Source organism: Carlito syrichta, unplaced genomic scaffold, assembly GCF_000164805.1.
Source record: "Carlito syrichta isolate Samal-C Ts95f unplaced genomic scaffold, Tarsius_syrichta-2.0.1 Scaffold305638, whole genome shotgun sequence".
In the NCBI taxonomy this organism is placed as follows: Eukaryota; Metazoa; Chordata; class Mammalia; order Primates; family Tarsiidae; genus Carlito; species Carlito syrichta.
Genome location: NW_007249734.1, coordinates 577,427 through 598,514, shown reverse-complemented (window position 1 = coordinate 598,514; position 21,088 = coordinate 577,427). Strand labels below are relative to the sequence as shown.

Below are 21,088 nucleotides of genomic sequence, written 5' to 3'. Positions count from 1 at the left end.
CAACTCAAAAAAAAAAAAAAAAAAGAAAAAAAAAGAAAATACCTTTCAAAACTGAAATATAAATAAAAATTTTCTTCAGGTAAACAAAAGCTGAGAAAATTCAGTGTCAATAGACCCACACTATAAGATCTATTAAGAGAATTATATTAGGCAGAAGGAATGTAATACTAGACAAAAAGAAATTAACACCATCAGAAATGGCATAAATAAAGGTAAACATAGAATTCATTTAAAAAATTTTACTTGCTGTAAAAGAGAACAGATTGTCTATAGCAAAAAATGTAGCAATGTGTTATGTGTTTATAGCACAGTAGAAGTAAAATGCATAACATTAAAAAGGAAGTACCAGAGATATACTGCTTTACGGTCTTTCTATTTCACCTGAAGTGGCATATTATTTGAAGGTAAGATTCTGATTATTAAAGATATATATATTGTAAACTCTAGGACAACAATTTTTAAAAAATTAAGAGATATAAATTATAAGCCTATAATGGAGATAAGATGTAATCAAAAAAAATATTCTATACGATGGCAAAAAATAAACAAAAACCATAAAACCCAATAAGATGGTAGAGTTTACACAATTGTGTCAATAATTGCATTAAATATAAAAGGCCTTATACACCAATGTAAAAACAGAGAATGTCAAATTGGATATGAAAACAAGATCTAACTGTATATTGTCTACAAAAAATCCACTTTAAATGTAAAGAAACAGATAAGTTAAAAGTAAAGGAATGGAAATGATACAGCATGCAAACACTAATCAAAAGAAAGCTGCAGTAGTTATATCAGTATCAGACAATGGACCAAATATATTATCACAAATAGAAAAGAATATTTAGTAATAATAAAGTGGTTCCAACAGACCAAGAAGATGTAACAATCCTAAATCTGAGAGACTCAAAGGACTCAAAAGAACTATACTTGCTATGAAAGAAACGTTTACTATATGAATTCCTACCTCACGTTCACTGTATTTTATAAATCCCTACCTCAAACCCCATAAGACTAGGCATATATAAGGCACCTGGTAGTAACTGTGACCGTAAAGTTACAAAATATTTGCAGTGTTTGTACTTAGAATTTTGTTAAGTTTTTGTTTGTCCCATAATAACCATGTTAACTGAAATAACCGGCTTCTTCTGCTTCTGCAACCACTGATGGCAGTGTGTGAATGTTAAGCAATAAGGCCCCTCCCGGATATTCCTTTGCTTGAATTATGGTGGGCTCTATGGCGCCAGCCACTCTTCTGGTGGGCTCTGTGTTGCTTCAAACCTGCTTGTATGTCAAAGCTGACTGTAAACTGTAGCTTATCTGACATTCCAGGAGGCTTAACTACCTCCCCTCCGCCCGTTTGGCCATTAGTAGTCAATAACAGGCAGCCGAGCCTGCGCCCGCGCAAATCAAAAGTGAACCAACCAACCAATCTCAAGCACTCCTGCCCCTGACATCACCACAGACCTAACTGAGAACTAATTATGCAAGGTCCGTGGACTTCGTTTTCTTCGTCATGCCCTCTTCTAGTTGGATAATGTCTCAAGCCTAGGAAAAACCAGTCACGCCCAGCCCTTCCCTCACAACTGTGTATATAAACCACTTGCTGTTCTAGTTCGGGGCTCTCATTCCTGTACTGCTGCGCCGGTTACAGATGTGAGCCCAGACTCAAGCCTGAATAAAGACCCTCGTGTGATTTGTATTGGAGCTGGCTCTTTGGTGGTCTCTCGGATTTAGGACTTTGGGGTCCAACAAAATCTTTATGTACTAAACAGAGCTTCAAAATATGTAAAGCAAAAACAACAAAAATGAATGTAGAAATAATTCCACAATTAAAGTTGGTGACTGTAACACTTCTCTTTCTGTAATTGGAAGACCAAGTAGACTGACTATTACTGGATATAGAAGACCTAAACAACATTATGAATCATCTTGACAGTTATAGAACATATGGTGGGTCAAAACCAAACTATAAATTTAAAATGACTAAGCACGTGCATACATACACATAAAATGCATATCCTTGACTCTAGCTCACAAACATTAATTAAAAATAGACAACAGGTCTAAATTTAAAACTTAAAATTATACAACTTCTAGAAGAAAACATGAGAGGAAAATCTCTGAGACCTTGAGTTAGGCTGATATTTCTTAGATATGACCACAAAAGTCTTAATCATAAAAGAAAACTGTTTTTCCACCTGTAAAATGGGAAAATTTAAAAACTGATCATCAAAGTTAAAAACAAAAAACGTCTTGAAAAATGCTGTTAAGGGAATGAAAAAAACAAACAAACAACTAGGATGTAATATTTGTAAATTATGTGTCAGATAAATGATCTATCAAAAACGCATAGAGAACTTTTTAAAATTCATCAACAAGAAAACAATAGGTTTTTTAAAAGGGCAAAAGATTTGAACAGGTACCACCTATAATATTGTGATATAAGAAATATTAATTTGCTCTTTGTCCCTGGTTCCTGGTACAGAGCTCCTGACACCCTTATAATTCCTGGGTGATAGGAGTACCTGTTGTAATATTCAGTCTCAGTCCCCAGTTCCTGACACAAGAGTTATAAGATCCTTAGAATCTCTGGAGTGATAAGAGTGTCTTTTGTATGCTAATGAGATGACTGATAGCTAGGGGCTTCTAAACAGCTTCAAGAAGAGGGCTTGTCTACAAAAAGACTAAGGCATGATTAGAGGGCTGGAACTTTCAGTGCCACTCCCCTACCTCTGGGGAAGGCAGAGGAGCAGGAGAGATGAGTTCAATGGCCAATGATTTAATCAATCTTGCCTTCTTAATGAAGCCTTTCTAAAAACTTCTAGATGAGCACAAAATCATCCGGAGAGCATCCAGGTGGGTGACTAGGCCAGGAGAGGTGTATACCCCGATGACCTGGGAACAGAAGTTCCTGCACTCTAGATCACTCCAGACCTCGCCCCACATATCTCTTCATCTGGTTGTTCATCCATATCCTTTATAATATCTTTTAAAAGTCAGGAAATGTAAGTAAAGTGCTTCCCTGAATTCTGTGATCCAATGCAGCAAATAATTAAACTTGAGTTGGGGGTTGTGGGAATCCCCATTTTGAGAGCAGAGAAATAGTTTTCCCTTACTACCAGTCATGGGCCTGAAGATAGAGAAGATGACTACAGAAGTGTATGGGTGAATTCTGGGGATGATGAGATAGTTCCTGATTTCTTGATTGTGGTACTTTCATAACTATATGTTTTGTCAGACATCTCAGAACTATACACTAAAATGGATGAATTTCACTGCCTATAAACTAGAAACTAGAACTTAAACATTTTTCAAAGTAAATAAAATAATCACATGTTTTTAAGACACTTCAAATTTCTTCATCTAAGAACAAACTAGGTATTCTTAAATCTTTCTAATGTGCACTGATGACCTTTCCTCCATAGCAAAAATACCCTGATATGGACTTCGGTAAAAATAAAAATGATGAGCTATCAGGGGGTGCCAAAAAAACTTATGCACATCTTAAGAGATGTTATCTAAGTATTACTTTCCAAAGTAAAATAACGGTAGCAATGTGTAGTATGACATTTGCTCAAAAGATGAGTATTAATCAAATGAATGCTAGCTAGTGTCACCATGTGGCAAGCAGTACAGTCAAAAATGGTAGAAGCATGGTTATCATTCGAGGAGCACAAAATCATTTTGAAGTGGTACTTGAAATTTGAGAACACTGTGGAAGTACAACAATGGAGGCATGAGTATGCAACAGAACCTCCAACTCACCTAACAACTGCATGCATTTGTAATAAGTTTCAGATGCATAGTACTATGTGTGATGTGCACGAGGAAAGACCTGGGATGCCTCGCACAGCAACAAGTCCTACAGTAGTTCGCCGAAATCAGAAGTGCCTGGACACTGATGGTAACTACTCTGAGCACCTCTTATAATTGCATATGTCAAACTGACTTGTATTCATCTTTTGTTATTGGTATATATCAAGTATTACAATTTTAATACAGTTTTTTCTTTCCTTAAAATGTGATTACATTTTTTTTTGACACTCTCTGTAGTATGGTAAGGTCCAAAATGAATCTTTACTGTCTGATTCTTTGTAAGCATTCCAAGGGTCTATGATGGGGTACCCCCCCAAAAAACTGAAATTATCTTTTGGAGGGCAAGCTCCTCATAATACTCTGGGAATTTGTTCCTCCAGATTAAACAGTCAACCAAAGTTTTTATCTGGAAGTTTTGAGAAGATTGCATCAAGATTTGCAGAAGAAACATCCTGAGTTGTGGCAAATAGTTGACTGGTTCTTCCACCACCACAACACACCTACTTACACTGCACTGAGCATTCAGCATGCCTATGTGGCCTATCCTCCCTATTAATCCAATCTTGCCCTGAGCAACTTTTTGTTTGTTTGTTTCCCTGGATGAAAAAAGTTCTCAAAGGGAAACGTTTTGCTGATGTGAAAGAGGCAAAACAAAACAAAACAAACAACAGAAGCACTGAAAATTATCACAATTGACAAATTCAAATACTGTTTTAAGCAGTGGAAAAAGTGTCTCGATAGGTTTATTGCATCAAACTGAGAGTTCTTTGAAGGTGATTGAAGTTTACATATGTAAGAATAAACAAAATTTTTAATAAATAAATTCCAGGGTTTTTTGAGTCCTCCCTCATATATTCTGTGTGTTTGGATTAGACTTTGTATTCGTCAAAGTTTCCACACTTATAAACAATGTGAAGGTTGGTATCTATCAATTCTACTTGGAAGAAACTGAGAATTAACAGATATGGAAGGAAAACTTTGACAAATTGATTAGATTTGTGTTCCAACTTAGTGTTTCTTTCTAACCTACAACACCACGCACTATTACACAAGAAAAGTGGGAGACAGAAAGAGAGTAGTTAGTAGGACAGGAAGAAAAACTGTGTTTATGTATCAAACAAAGTCAAACATAAAAAAAAATTATGATATATCATAGAAAACAGACTCACATCAATTTCAAAATGTGTAGGATTTCCTAGTGATCATTAAGTTTCCTCTTGGTAATGCAATATATTTTTTATAATACAAACGATTCTACTTATTCAAAGGAGTTAACAAAGAACAATATAACTGAAAACAAAACCTTTTGTGATTTTTGAACTAAAAAATCAATTCATTTAATAAGTATCTGAATGCTGACTATATACTAATTATTACTTAGTCACTAATTAAGCATTAGTTAAACAACATTTAGTAACCAATGCTGAACAAACAATATAATAGCAGCAATATACTATTCTTAAAGATATAACACACTTTGAAAATAGATTATTTTTACCTCAAAGCCAAGTCTATCCTTTTCTTTCCAAAAACAAAAATGCGTTACTTTCTTATCCCAGAATTCATCTGGCTTCACCACACAAACAAGGGACACCTCAGCTGGAACAACATTCTATAAAATACAGAAAAATAATTACAAATTATATACATAAAATGAATAATTTACCAATTTTATAGATTACCAGATATTAATGACTAGGCTAAGTAAGAGACCTTTGGGAAAGAATTAAAATAGTATTGTAAAAGAAATTTTCCAAACTTTAAAAGATACACTGCAATAAAGATGTACTTGAAAAATAAGCTGATTCAGAAATAATTTCTAATAAATAATGCAGCATAGATAGTGCATGTGAATCATTTTGTTTTATTAAACCTCTGGGCTAGGAATATGCTTAAACTGCAACAGTTAATTTTTAGTTGAGAAACTATTAAATTTGGTTTTTCTATAATATGAAAAAATATTCTAACACAATCATCTAGAAAAATTTCATCAAAAGATATAAAATCAATTTTCTCACAAAATAATTTTCTTATCAGCCTTTATACAAAGAGTTCAAGATTATATGTGATTATTAACAAGGAACGAAGAGCTAATCTCTGACAATACAATTTCATATTTACTAGATACAGTTATTCATATTACCCATGAATATTTCATATATATTTTATCAGCAAACCCCACAGAGTCTAACTTCAAAATATATCTTAAATCTAACCATTTCTACCACCTACATAGTTAAATAGCTTTCTGGAAAATCCTCATCAGGCCTCTCATTTGACATTCTCTTGTGCTCAGAATAAAACTCAAACCCTTGACCAAGGCCTATAAGGCGCTCCAAGCCCAGGGTCCTGCTGTGCTGACATCTCAAGACCCCATCTCACACCTCTCCCCTCCTGCCTCACTCCTCTACTACAGCCATGACCTTCTCGACCTTCCTAACCCTCTCACCGCTCTTGGAATGTTCCAAGTCTGTTCCCACCTCAGGTCTTTGCCCATGCTATGTCCTGCCTGGAATGTCCCTTGCCTTATACGTAGGAGTACTCTCAGGTTATGTAAGATTGTATTCAAATATTCCTTTTTCAGAGAGGCCTTCCCTGTCCACCATATTTAAAGTGGCACTTCTGACTCGGTCTCCTTTTAGTGCTGTGTTTTTCTTCATAGTATTTATCATCATCTGATATTACATTATTTATTAATTTGTTTAATTGCTTATTGTCTGACTCCTCAAGTAGAATATAAGCCTCTCAATGGCAAGTACCTTAACTATCATATCATCCCTAAATTACCAGTGCCTATGACAGTGTCTAACATGTAGAACACACTCTATAAATGTTTGTTGAATAACTGAATCTTCATTATCAGATCATATTTTCCCAATTTTACAGAAGAATAATTTGAGCTTCAGAGAACTAAAGTAACTTGTCTGAGATAAGAGTTAAAAAGCCATGGAGCTAGAATAAAAACCAGGCCTGTCTGACTCTGAAGTTCTACTATACCATTTTATGTGTTCTAGACAAGAGGTTAGTAAATTATTTCTGAAAAGTCCAGGCAATAAATATTTTAGGCTTCACAGGTCATAAACTCTCCCTAAACTATCAAATCTGTCATGTTAGTGTGAGAGCAGCCATAGATAAAATGCAAATGAATGGGTATGATTGGGTTCCAATAGAACTTTATAAACTCAAGGGTCCAACCTCTGTTCTAGACCATAAATGGCAGCAACGAATAATAACAATTTCATTTTAGGGAACAACAGGAAACCTTTTGATGTCAAACATGGGCACATCAGAAATCTACCAAGCCCTGCAATGACTGTGTTGTGACCACAGTAAATAAAGCCAATGGTGTCAAAACTTTCATTAAAGGGGCCGGAAAATTCAAGCTAGATTTGAGGCTTATTAATATTTTGCCTTGTAGAAGATTATTGTTTCAAAACCATTGGATATGAAAGCTATGAGAAATAAGAGAAACCAAGCCCCTCATTTCAGAAAATTCTAGTTATTGGCAGAGTCAGCTCTAAGGTCAAATAACTGGTACCAATACCTTTTAAGATACAAGCAATGTACAACTTCGTATGTCCAAACTCTTTGACTAGGAGTAAATAGGCCATTGTAACTTCTGAAAATGTTAACTATTAATAAATCCAAAAGTTGTTAAAATACCTATCAGAAAAGAAATCGCAAGGGGGATTAAATCATCCATTGACTGTTCTTCAAAACTGCCACTGATCAAAGTCCAGTTCAAACCGCAAGTCCCAAACAGCTCATCTGTGACACAGTTGAATGACAGGATGAAAGGAAGAACACAAGGTCATAATTAATGGATTTCTTACCCAATAGTTATTTTAACAACTTTTTCAGAGAAGAGTTCATTCTCAGGGTTTGGAATATGAAAGTCCTGTATACTTTTTTTGACAGAAAAAATTATTGGGCACCAATCTGCTCCCTTAAAAACAGAACCTTCAGGGAACATGTCCTCTATAACCCAAAAGAGTGATTCTAACGATGAAAAGTTTAGGACAAACATATAAAAAGAATGAAGCAAAAAGCAGATAATTTGGGGACCATGTCAGATACACGCCACTGTAAATATATACTTTATAATAATGAATAAAGTCAGGGTCCAAGGTTTACATAAGATGAGCTAAATTTCAATTTTAAGTAATTTAAAAATATCTGAGCCTCTGTTGACCTTCGGAAACAAAAGAACCTGCTTTGCAAGGTTGTGAGGCTAAAATTAAATGAGATGATTTATATAGTAAGCTTAGCACAGTATCTGAACCACATTAAGCACTAAAACTAAAATTATTACTTTGCTCCCACCCCTTGAATCTTTTTCCCAACTATATAAAATAAATGATAAAACATTAAGAATCATTTTCCTTAGTTATCACTTAAAATTTTAAATTATATTCCTTTTCACAGAACCCTAAAGCAGCTACCAATTATTTCTCAAACTCATTTAAAATTGTTGATCTCTTTCAATATATTGATATTCATTGATATTCACTTAACTAAATGTTCACCATCCCATGTTACTGTCAACTCATATTTCCCCCAGACTAGCCTGCTATCAACACCCTTCGTTGTATTTGCTTCAATTTTGAGCTGTAACTAAGTCAGAGACCCTGCCAGGAATGTCCTTTTCTCTTTCATTTAAATTAGATAACCTTTCATTAAACTCAAATTTAACCTCAGGGAAACCCTTCTAAAAACAAAGAGCCCAGTGTATGAGTGTAATCAGCCCTACCTTTCAATAACTCAAATGTTTTATTTTTTCCTGTCAAATCATAGTATTTTTAATATCCCTAAAATAAATCAACAAATATTTAAGGGTTAACTACTAAATGCGAGAGATAGGGAAACATTCTGTGAAGAACACAAGGAAATAAACAAGACTGGCATCAGATCTCAAGGACTTTTTAATTGTACGTGTTTATGAAATGTTAATTTGTGAGCTGCTAAAGTCCCTGAGGACACAGCTGTTAAGTTAATTTCTTCTGGGCTATAAATAAATAATAAGATCATCATGAATCCTGATGCTTTAAGGAGAAAAGAGGGGACTAGAAGAGAAAAACATACCAGAATCACCTGAGTAGCTTCTTCAGACTAGACTTTCCCAATCCTACTACCTATCTAGAGGATCACAATGGGGCTGCAGGATGGAGTGACACAAACCACAGTGTGCAAAAGCTCCCAGGTGAGTGATAATGTCGACACTCACACTTAAAAAAAAAACCAAAACCAAAATTGGCCTTTTTGCTTAAATTACTTAAACACGAGATATTACTTTCAATCATTTACAAACCTCTATAATAGGGTTGAGATTAATTTTACTACTTAAACTCAAACCTATAAAAATTGACTCAGAACAATCCAATAGTGGTATGCGTATTTTCAGAATCCAGTCACTGCTGAGAAGCCAGGCATTGTCCAATAAGTGAAATGTATTTGCCATTTTCACCATGATATGTTGCTGCAAAATAAAAACCACTTCCTGATAGACAAAAATAAAATTACCTGTAGCATTAAGACTACTGTTTTCACCACATTCCACTGTGATTTTCTGCCATCCACAATCACGGTAAATCCCCTAGCCTTACACTTTTCACTGAAATAAAACAAAATTATGAAGTATTAAAACAAGCTCTATATTTTATTCTTCATAATTCTAAATAAATAAAGTGTAAAGCTTAAATCATATATGTAGAATTAACCTCAGCTGGTTTGGTTTACACTGACAATAAATAAAATTATCCAGAGTATTCTTTCATTTTCTAAAGCAATTTATTGTTCTTATTTCAGAAAGTATTAACAATTTACAAGTTAATTTGACAAGAAAATTACTCTAAAAGCATGAAAAGCCAATATCTTAAAAAGTGAAGAAATCAAAGCAACATTCAAGCAGTCCCACTAGCCTCCCAATTTCTTCATCTGTAAAATGAGACTACAGCGAAGTAGGTAACTGATATTGTCAAGTGTGTCACATACTTCTTACCTCTCCTTCCTGCCAGAAGTAAAAAATTTGTTAAGTGAAAATGAAGTAGGCTGTTCTTAAACCGTTGGAAATGGATTTCTTGATGCTCTTTTAGGAAAACTTAATGAAATAGGGTAGGACTTGTACATAGTGATTTGAAGCTTGAATAGACCAAGTCTAACCCCCCTCCGCTTTCAAGGATTCGGTGACGGAAGCTGTTCCCAACCAAAGTTTTCAATTACATATATTATAGAAAAGGTAAACAGTAGATTTGTTCTGAGATTTAAATCCAACAACAATCCAGGGGACTTTACTAGACCTCCTTACTCTCCACAAGCATTCACATTAGTTCCAAGAGAGTTTTAGAGAAGTCATGTCCAGTTCTATTAAGAAATAGTAAGACCACAGGAATAAGGATGATATTGCTGAAAGTTTGGAAGGGAACAGCCTCCTCTGAAAGCAAGGAGAGCAGCTGAGCTTCCACAGTAAACAAAAAGGTATTCAAGATGTGAGGCAAACTGAAGTGTAAGTCCACACAAAAATCTGCACATAAATGTTCATAGCAGTATAATTCCTAACAGCCAAAGAATAGAAACAATCCGAATGTCTATCAACTGGTGAGCAGAAAAACAAAATGTGGTATAGTTATACAATAAAATATTGTTCAGCCATAAAAAAATAATTAGGTACTGAACTGAAACATACCACAACATGGCTAACCCTTAAAAACATCATGCTAAGAAAAAGAAGCCAGACATAAAAGGTGGCATATTGTATGATTCCATTTATATAAAATGTCCAGAACATGCAAATCTACAGAGACAGAAAGCAGATTAGTGGTTGACAGAGGTTAGGGGAGGGAAAAATGGGGAGTGACTACTAAGTACAAGGTTTCTTTGGTTCTGATGAGAATGTTCTGCAATTAGATAGTATGCTAAAACCACTGAATTGTATACATTAAAAGAGTGATTTTTAGGACATGGATTATATCTCATTAAAAACTTGTAAGTACACATTTTTTAGATGTTCATTATAAAGTAAAGGATCCACTAAGTATTCTTTAAAAACAAAAAAGCCGAGGCAACATAGTGATTACTTCAGGGCTAGTAAAAGCAAATAAAGCTTCTGGAGGGAACCAAGTCTGACTCCTAATTACCCTCTGTGGGCTCAGGTAAGAAGGGAACTCCTGGAGTTCCCCACCAACAAAACATCTAGGAAGTCCACTATGACTTGGAGAGGGTATAAGCCCAAGGATGGTCGGCCTGAGCAGGGTAGCTGGCTGTTGAGTGGTCTTTGGAGAAGTGGCAATGGCTCAGGGACTCTACCAATGCATTATGGAAGGCTGCAGGAAGAGGACACAGGACACAGAGCTGTCCAGAGAAGGGCCCTCCACCAAGAGAATTGTGCCATTCCCACTGCTTGGTACTTGCTCATCATTGGCATCCACATCTCTGAGGTACAGGTGATACAACCATTTTGTTAAATAGTTTTACATAGACAACACATTTATATTTCAAAGCACGCTATAAATTAATCTGTACAATAAGACTAAGAAAGTAATGAAGCTTGCAAATACCATCTGTGGTGATCTTAAAGAAATAAGATCCTCTGAATTTATCTTTCAGAGCACTTAAGAACACCCTTAATCATAATTTTCTCACATGTTACTAAAATAGACAACAAAAACATACAGTCCAAAGATACTACTTCAAAACTGCAAAACCAAGTGGTCTTTCAAATACTTGAAAGAAGTACTTTTTTCCCTTCATCTTGACAAATAGAGTGATGGTTTACACTACTTTTAAAGACAACATATTTAATTATAAGTATGTTATGCCCTTTAAAAAGGCATTTTGGAGGACCTAAAGTGCTATTGTTAATAAATCCCTATACTGATGCTGACAAGTTCATAATCATATTTTAAGAAGTGTAACAACAACAACAAAATCTAACACCCTGTTCCTACTCCATTTGAGCCTTCACAGAGTAACAAATAACAAGACTTGTGAAGGTGTTACTTCACAAGTAACACAGAGGAGGCTCTTTAAGCAGCTCACACATTGCTGACATAGAAAAGCACTGCTTCTGGATTTCCTGAGGTCCGTTTCCTGCAGGTCTTCCCTCATTTATTTGGTTACTACTGAGGGCTCCTTCTCTTCCACTTATAGAGTCTGCTTATAGTTACATAACAGTATAAATTTCATTTTTATTATAATTTCTTTTATTATGTTTACTTGTTTTTATTATAATGGTTTGCAGCTTCTGGCACAGTGCTTTAAATACACAGAGGCTTTAAAAATGTTAGATGACATGCATCACATCACTCCTCAGTCAGAACACAACAATGACTTTCCTTCTCATTCAGAATTAAAGCTCTTACGTGGCCTCCTTGGTCCTCTGTGATCTGACTCCCGTCTCTGATCACCCCCCCAGCACTCTGCTGTTCTCTCACACTATTCCAGCTATGCCAGCCTCCTTGATACTTCCATGGCATGTAAAACCAGCTCCTGCCTCAGGGCCTTTGCACTTACAGTTCCCTCTGTCTTAAATGTTCTTTCATCAGATAGTCTGTGGGGCCTGTCCCTCCTTCTAGTCATCTTTGATAAAATATCACTTTATCATTTTGTAAAATATTACCCCTCACCTACTCCATCACTCTACTGACTCTTTTCATGTTTCCTTTTCATGGTACTCATTAATAGCCAACATACCGTGTGTTTATACTCACAGTCTGAAACAAAAAGCACATTTAGTGTCAACCTGCACAGAAAAGAGACAAGAAATGCCCCCATTCTCAACTGTGCTAGCCATTTAAAATAGGTATATATCACACCTTGTCCCCTGGTCATTAAAAATAAGCAGAAAGTATAGGTAAGCAATGGAATAGTTTATTTTGATCTTTGCATAATTTTTAAAAGCTAGTATTATATTCAAAATGCTAAGATGCTCATTGCAAAAAAAAATCAATGTTGGACATCTCTTATAATAAAGAGGTCACTTAGCTACACAGCTGGAGTGTCTGCAGATGTTCAAGCTGGAAGGAGTTAAACTTAATAGCAGGGGATTGGGAGACACAAGCAAGTCATAGAAAAAATTCAGACATACTAGAAATGGGAAAACCTTTCTAAACACATGCTGAGCCTGATCTGATAGGATCAACTTAAAGATATTTCTAGGACCAAAAAAGGGATACAAATTGAATAGATTTTTGATAAAACAAATTACAATGTTAGCTGTGGATTTTCTAAGTGGTGGCCATATGGGAGTTTACTGTACAATTGCAACTTTTTTGTACATATGAACACTTTAATAATAAAATATTGGGGGGGAATTACACTTTAAAATAAGTTTTGGATGGTGGACATTCTGAAGGAGAAACATTGGTTTTAAGATTGCATCTAATTGACTGCTCTCTAGAGTTGCACTGGAGAGCTCCAAAACACTCTAGCTCTCTGATGAAACGGAAGAACTGATATAAAACTGGAAGCCATGTTTTATTTTATTTATTTATTTATTTTTTGAGTTTCACTCTGTCGCCCAGACTGGAGTGCAGTGGCCTCGACCTGCTGGGCTCCGGCGATCCTTCCGCCTCAGCCTTCCAAGTAGCTGGAATTACAGGCGCGCGCTACTACACCCGGCTAATTTTTGATTTATTGTAGAGATGAGGTCTCACCAAATTGCCCAGGCAGGTCTCAAACCTGTGGGCTCAGGCAATCCACTCACCTCAGCCTCCCAAAGCGCAGGATTATAGGCCAAGCCACCAAGCCTGGCTAAGCCAACGTTTTAAAATGCCAAAATTATAGAAGGTGATCCAAGAAAGCAGAAAGCTAGCAATTCAGAGTTTTCACAAATACATGAGGCCAAACTTTAGCAAAAGAATGATAAAAAATAAAGTATTGAGGTAGCTATTCTGCCTTGCTAGATATGCAGAAACTGATTCATAAACTACACCAGTGTAACATCATATGTGTACTTAGATAAAAGAGAGAGAACATTCAAATAGTGGAGGCTATTGTGCCTTTCACTGTACTTCCTGTTTGAACACACTTGAGTGAAAGTGAGTCAGGAGACGTGAGTGAATCTGCTGATCCCTGAGCCTGCCTCAGTTGCCCAGTGCCTCTTACAGGGTGAGCATCTTTGTGCTGAGTGTGACTGTATTATATACAAGCACGCATCTTCTTATAACAATCCCAATCACAAGCCAACTGTGTCTTCTGGAACTCAGCCTCAATGACAAGCTCCATGTTGGAGGAAAACCCAGCATGTTCAAGGAAAGACAGTACACCTTCAGGCATCTTTCAAGATAATAAGTAATTTTCACATTCCATCTGAACCTCAAAAGTTGACTTCATATAAGATGCAATTACATTATACTCTATTCATCTGAAGTATGAAAAGGCTCTGTATTGTTGTCAATTATAGACACTAGTACCAGCTCTACCTCTAAATGGCTGTGGATTCTGGGCAAGTAAGCCTAACCCTGGAGTTCCAATCCCCTCAACTATAAAATAAGGCAGTTGTTTCAGATGGTCTCCAAGTTCCCTGACACATTTAACCTTCTATGAACCTATCTATGAATACTTTTTTCATAATTTGTTAACTGTAAGACTGACTAGTCTCAGTTATCTAAAAAAGCAGTTTGTTAACTAATGGTGAATGATGCAAATTAGTGTCTATGGCTCAGAGGATTAGCAAGGTTACTCAATATTAATACTTTGAATGTGGGGTCTGATATTTTTCTCACCGAAAAGTGAAAAAGTTGAAAATTTTCATTTGAGGGCCTCTATTTTCCAATATTGAAAAAATAAACAGAAAGAAATTAAATTATAGAACAATTAAATTATAGCACAATATCAGAAGTAGATGTGATTAAAATTGGTTGCTATAAAATGGTGTTTTAATCCTGCACTCTGCAAGGTGATTTATAATGAAATAAGCTATTATGCCAATAAAATGCAAACACAAGAAAAAAAAATTCAAAGAATTGCTTACTGACTGAAATATCTAAAATTCACTAGCTAGAGCTTAAGAGCATAAGAGATAGTTTTGTTCCTTTTTCTACCTCTATATTTTGCATGTGCACGCATGCGTGTACACACACACACACACACACACACACACACACACACACACACACACACACACGGGGTGGGGGAGAGAAACATGCCCTCATTCTCATACTATATTGCAGTGGTTTGCAAATCTGGCTGCATATTAGAATTATACGGGAAGCTTAAGGGATTAAAAAAAATTCTGATGAATAAACTTCCCAGAAACAATTAGAACAGAATTACTGGAAATGAACCCAGACATTAGAATTCAAATTTTGAAAAAGTTTTTACATGACTCTAACATGCAGTAACATTTCAGCCCCCAGATATCAATTATGGGAGAGGAAGTGGGGAAGAAGCTGTTTTGGTTCTGAAGGAATGGGTGGGAGATTCACACTTACAGGAAGGTTTAAGTTTTGTCATCACCCAAGAAATAAGAAGATTAAAATTCAAGGACCTTTGGATTAAAATATAAATACACATTTTTTGCATTTTTTAAAATAAAAATATTTTAAAACTTATAATGGCCTTCACTCACTCAATATATTAAAACCTACAGGTGTATTTATAGCAAATATAGAGAGTAAAATTCTACCTAAATAAAACATGCTTTTTACTGAATTAAATTCTCTAATTTTTATAAAGTTCCATGGTATATAGATGCTTAATCATCATGTTCCTAAAATGTTGACAGTACATACATTTTGGGAATCTGTATATTATTAAGTCATCAAGAGCTAAAAGTAATTTCATCTGCAACAGTGTCATAAGTTATTGATTCTAGTATGTTTATTTATCATTTCATTGCTAATAAAAGATAAGATAGCAAAGTATACTTCAGCAACAGCAGGAATCATTAGTAAGTGAATGAAAACATATTGAGATTTAAGAAAAGACACCTTTAGAGTCACCTTGGAATGCTGAGTAGGTAGTCTAAGGTGACACTCAGCTCATCCATATTTGTCTGTTCCAAGCATAATGGAATTGTCAGAATGAGGCCACTTCGTCTGTCCTTTCCACCTATTAAAGAAGATATAAATTTAACATGTAATGATTATTAAGGCGTCATCTGAATAATATATATTTGAATTTAGCATTACTAAAATAAAACAACTACAAGTTTAAGACATAATTTTTAAACTATCTAATGGCTATTTGTAGATTACAAATATTTACAGTAATATAGTAAAATTATAGAAAATTTAGAAAAAATAAGAGGAAAAAATTCACCCATGAAATCTCACCCAAAGCAATAATCATTTTCTTTAGTTTTCTTCCATTTAGTCTGCTTCTTAATGCAATCTATTCATCAAAAATCTATTGTGTGCCTAGCACAACAAGTATTTGCAAGCAAAATAAAATACATTTCCAATTGACCTAGAAAGAAAACATTTAAGTCATAAGATATCAGTATGAAGTAGGATAGTTTATTTTCTAAGTTGCATTATGTAAATTATATTATAAGATATTATTAAAAGGAATTTAGAAAATGGAGAAAATAGTAAGAGTTGCAACAAATGTGGAAAGTTTTACAGAAAAATTAACCCTTAAAAAATGGATAGAATTTGTAAACCAAGTCAAAAGAGCATTCTGTGCCAGGGAATTATCCGAGTTAATTCACAAAGGTCAGATAGGCAATAAAGAGAAAGTCCTGCCTGGCTGAGAAGAATGTGTGGAACCTGAATACGGAATCCTGAAAGCCAGATAGTGAAACACTCATTTCCTGTAAGTTCAAGTCCCCTGCAGTGTACCATAAGGTTAAAATGTAACTTTCAAATGCTTTCACACACACAAAGCTTCTTTGAGAGTGCCTGTCATGCTTGACTTCCACACTGAAGCCCATCTTCTGACCCAACTGATATTCATGGCAATTCTAAAAGCTTCGAAACTAGCAAATGTTGAAGGAAACAACTCTATATGGTTGTTAGATTTATCTAGAAATCTATTCCTAAAAATTGAAAAGTGTGAAATGAAAAACATGACTTAGTGATATGAATGCAATTCATGATATGCCAACCATAAATGAACTTTTATCCTTAGGTCAACCATTCAAATTATTGCTATTCAACCACTTTGTTTAACGTCAATAAATAGCAATTTCAGATGGCTCAACTTAATCAATAGTGACTTCAATTGCATAGTTTCTTGTTTTAAAATTTAAGTTTTCGACCAGGAACAGTAGTAGCTCATGCCTATGGTCCCAGCACTTTGAAAAGCTGCATGCTAGAATCACTTTGGGAGAATTGCTTGTGGCCAGGAGTTCAAGACCAGCCTGGGCAATATAGTGAGACCCAGTCCCTACCAAAAATTTAAAAATTAGCTTGGTATGGCATGCTGTCGTGTATGCCTGTAGTTCCAGCTACTCAGGAGGCTGAGGTGGGAGGACTGCTTGAATTCAAGAGTTCAGGGCTGTAGTAAGCTATGATCATGTCACTGCACTATAGCCTAGGTAACAGAGCAAGATCTTGTCTCAAAAACAACAAAAAGAGTATGAGTCTAATTTTTTTAAATAGATGAATACAAGTAGTTTTCAAACTGTATCCCTTGACTGATTTTATTGGTTTGAAAATATTTTCTCTATTAATAAAATAGTTTGAAAAATACAGCTTAAATAATAATGGTCAAGAGAGGAAATTAAGAGAGGTGGGTTAAGAGATCTTTCATTTGTGCCTCAAAATTGCTAAGCTTTATCCATGCATTAATTCAAACTCACAAAAAGGTTTACATTTGGACTATAGCACTCTGCCTCACTGTAGAGTTGTCTTTAGAGGGCAAGTTTAATATTTAGGACTACGCTTAACTGTGCCTTCAGCTTTCGCAAAGGGAAAATAAAATGATCATCAGTGTAAAAGTGCAAGAAAGGCGGAAGCCAAGAGGAAAAAGACTTTCAAGACAAAAGCATGGTAACTTGGATGGAACTGGAGAACATTTTCCTAAGTGAACTAATGCAGGAACAGAAAACCAAACACTATATATTCTCACTTATAAGTGGGAACTAAATAAAGGATCTGCTGTGACATACAGAATGGTATAATGGACACTAGAGACTTAGGAGAGGAAATATCACCTACTGGGTACAGTGTGTACAGGTAGGGTGGTGGGTACACTTGAAGTCCAGACCTCTTTGCCACTATACCATGCATACATGTAACCAAAAACTATCTGTACCCTCAAAGCTATTGAAATTTAAAAAAAATGTAAGGACAGGTATGGCCAATAGTGTCAAATGCCACACACAGACAATGTCACAGGATATAAAAATATCACTGATAAAGATTATAAGAGAATATCACATCTACTACTGGCAACAGTGTGGAAAAACAGGCATTTTCATACATTGTTGGGAGAAACAGAAATTGAAACAATCTACTTGCAGGGCAATCTGATAAAACCTAACACAAATTTAGATGCATATTCTCTTTTACACTTCCATTTATAAGACTGTATACTGCTGAACTTGGACAAAATACACAAAGCTATGAATAAAAATGTTGACAACACCATTCATAACAGGAAAAAAAAGAGAAAATATAAATGTCAAGCAAGGAGGGAAAAAATACATATTAAATAAGGAAACAATAGTCTTAGTGGAATTCAATTTCTTATTTTGTCCTTTTTAAACTGTACTAGGAAAACATGCCAATTTATAGAGGGACACAATATACTTTTAAAAAAAAGGACATTAGTATTAGTAAGACAATTATAACAAGATTTGAAAAGAGTAAGACAGAGAAAGCAAGAGAATACAGTACAAATAGCCCTAAATTGGCAGGTCCACCGTATCTATTCTCAAGTATGTGCAGACTTACTCAATGACCAAACTCCAGAAGATCCCTACACCCGATGAATGACACCACAGTGCCTACACTCGTAAAGTATCTCACAGCTTCTCTTTAATGCTGCTGATAGAGACTCTGGGTTGATAACTAAAGGTAAACTAAAGCCTGTGCAAACAGTTTTGAACAGTAAAAAGTGAAACTGGCATAACTGATGTCTCATAATTCTGTCAGGGTATTGAAACTTTGTCACAGGAAGATAGAATTCAAAAGCTAGGAAAGAGCTTATCATAAAATCTAATTACTCTATATTTCAGAAACGATTATTTAGATGCTAGTTCATCAATTATTAATTATTACATTTTTAGATAAAAAGTGAGACATCATGACATCTACCTTGTAGAGGTCATTTTAGTGAAATTACAGAACAGAATAAAAATTGGCCTGCCAAGAACCAGCAGTGACAGAGTTAGCTCACACAGCTATCCAATCAGATTAAAAGATATCTCAGAAATACTTTTTAAACAAAACCTTCACAGAAAAATAAAATCCCTTTCTGTCAAGCTTATCAAAAAAGAGTGTAAACAAATTTATATATCAGACACTTCTAATTTTCTAATTTCAAAAAGAAAACATACCTGAAAGGAAGGCTAGTTTTTTCTTCAGAATGGGTAATATTACTGAGGCCTCCATTTTACTCCAGTGAACTTCCTTACTTCTGAAAACACAAAATTAAATGTCAACTACAAGTTAACAATTACTTTATAAAATATGTACTTGTGAAGGTTTATCCCAGGGTTTCTCAACCTCAGAACTATTGACATATTGAGGCAGATAATTCTTTTTTTTTTTTTTTTGGTAGGGAGTTATCATGTGTGTTGTAAAAAGTTAGCAGCATCTCTGTCCTCTAGCCACTCAATACCAATAGCACCTCCCCTTCCCAGCTGTGAAAACCAAAATGTCTCTAGACATTGCTAAATGTTCTCTGTGAAGCAAAATAGCAAATGGTTGAGAATCACTGGTTGAATTGTTTTTTAGAGCAATACTCTTGGGCCAGAACATTGCCTGGTACATAGCAGAAACTCAATAAATAATTTGTTGAATAAAGGAATGAATCAATCAATTAAACAGGCAGTCAATCTTCTATGGCTTTCCTTATCAATTACACAGCTTAATTTCAAATATCTGATTATCTCCATTTCACTATTCAATGGCTTTCTCTGATTTCTCATATTTTTGCTCCCCATAATACATGATAACATCTTACCTCCCAGTTTACCTCAAGATAATTCCTAATACAGTTTCTATTTTTGTTGCCACTGTTAACCGCCTCTGTATCTCCACATTTTACAGTTTTAAATTTTCCAGGAAAAATTTTGATTAGCTGAGTTCATCTTTTTGTACCATGTCACAATTTACTGCTCTTGGTTCTGTTTTCTAGGGTCCATGTAGTCACAGTCAGGGGTTATGGCTAGATACAAAAATGGACTACCCTAACAGCAAGAACCAAGGGCAAGACAGTTGCCCTTAAAGGGGGGTTTGGCCAGCCCCACATGCTCTCAAAACAGGATTGCGAGGAGAGAGGGACTTTTCAAACAAAACAAAGCAAGAAAATCAAAGGTTCAATTACATTATCCTCCTATGCATAGTTTCATATCTGAGAAAGTATTCTCCATCATATTTTATCCTTTCTTACCTGTCCCATCTCACACCCATCCACCATCATAACATAGAGCAGTTCTTTGGAGTGCACTATGAGACTCTATTGAATTTTGTGAAAGTTTACTCTCTTGAAAACAATTTTCCAGCAAAGCAGAAAATAGGACTCTATATAAAAGTATATTACTTATTCAGCACTTGCTATGTACCTATCCTATTTCAGGCACTGTGTTACCAGCTGGAGCTAAAAACTCAAGTCATAGTCCTGTCTTGCAAAAAAAAATTGAAAAAGAAAAATTAACTCTTTAAAAAAAAAATCCCAGGAATTAAGAAAAAAAAAAATGATGCAGTCTTAACACTGGTCAGATAATGGCTAATTAAGCAAGATTACTTAAACTACTATATTATTTCATAGTTATTGTGTGTACAGTTTTAAAAAAGCACTATCACCATTTGCACTTGTCTTCAAAGAAAATAAACTGTCAAACTAGATGATACATTCTTTTCAAATTTCCTTGAATATTTGTTTGCAGTTAGTTCATTCAAGTTTGTTCTACATTAGCCCAGCTAACATGCTAGTAGTAGGAAGTAGAAGGGAAAAGTTCATATTTTACATCTTTAATCTAAAACTTGTAGCAGTGCAGGTTTCCAGATCAATATTTTGACCGAATGAGTTGTTATCCAGTTGTATCCAGCAGCTTAGATTCATGTCTTAGAACCCTTCTCTTGTGACCAGTTTGTTGGGAACCTGATTTGACAGTTTGAAAATGATGATAATAACACTTACTATAATTAACATTTACTAT

At 35.1% G+C, this 21,088-nt stretch overlaps 1 protein-coding gene across 1 annotated transcript in view; it reads right to left on the bottom strand.

The window, feature by feature from the left end:
- The window catches only part of LOC103264262 (SEC14 domain and spectrin repeat-containing protein 1-like), a gene marked incomplete at its 3' end in the record, with an annotated part of 49,342 nt that extends 30,001 nt beyond the window's left edge, over nt 1-19,341 (bottom strand). The window contains exons 1-4 of the mRNA XM_021714377.1: nt 19,262-19,341; nt 15,759-15,867; nt 9,340-9,430; nt 5,318-5,431 (exon numbers count right to left, since the gene is read on the bottom strand). Coding sequence (XP_021570052.1) covers nt 5,318-5,431; nt 9,340-9,430; nt 15,759-15,867; nt 19,262-19,316 — 369 coding nt within the window. The remainder of the gene's footprint in view (nt 1-5,317; nt 5,432-9,339; nt 9,431-15,758; nt 15,868-19,261) is intronic.
- Between the last annotated feature and the right edge of the window lie 1,747 nt (nt 19,342-21,088).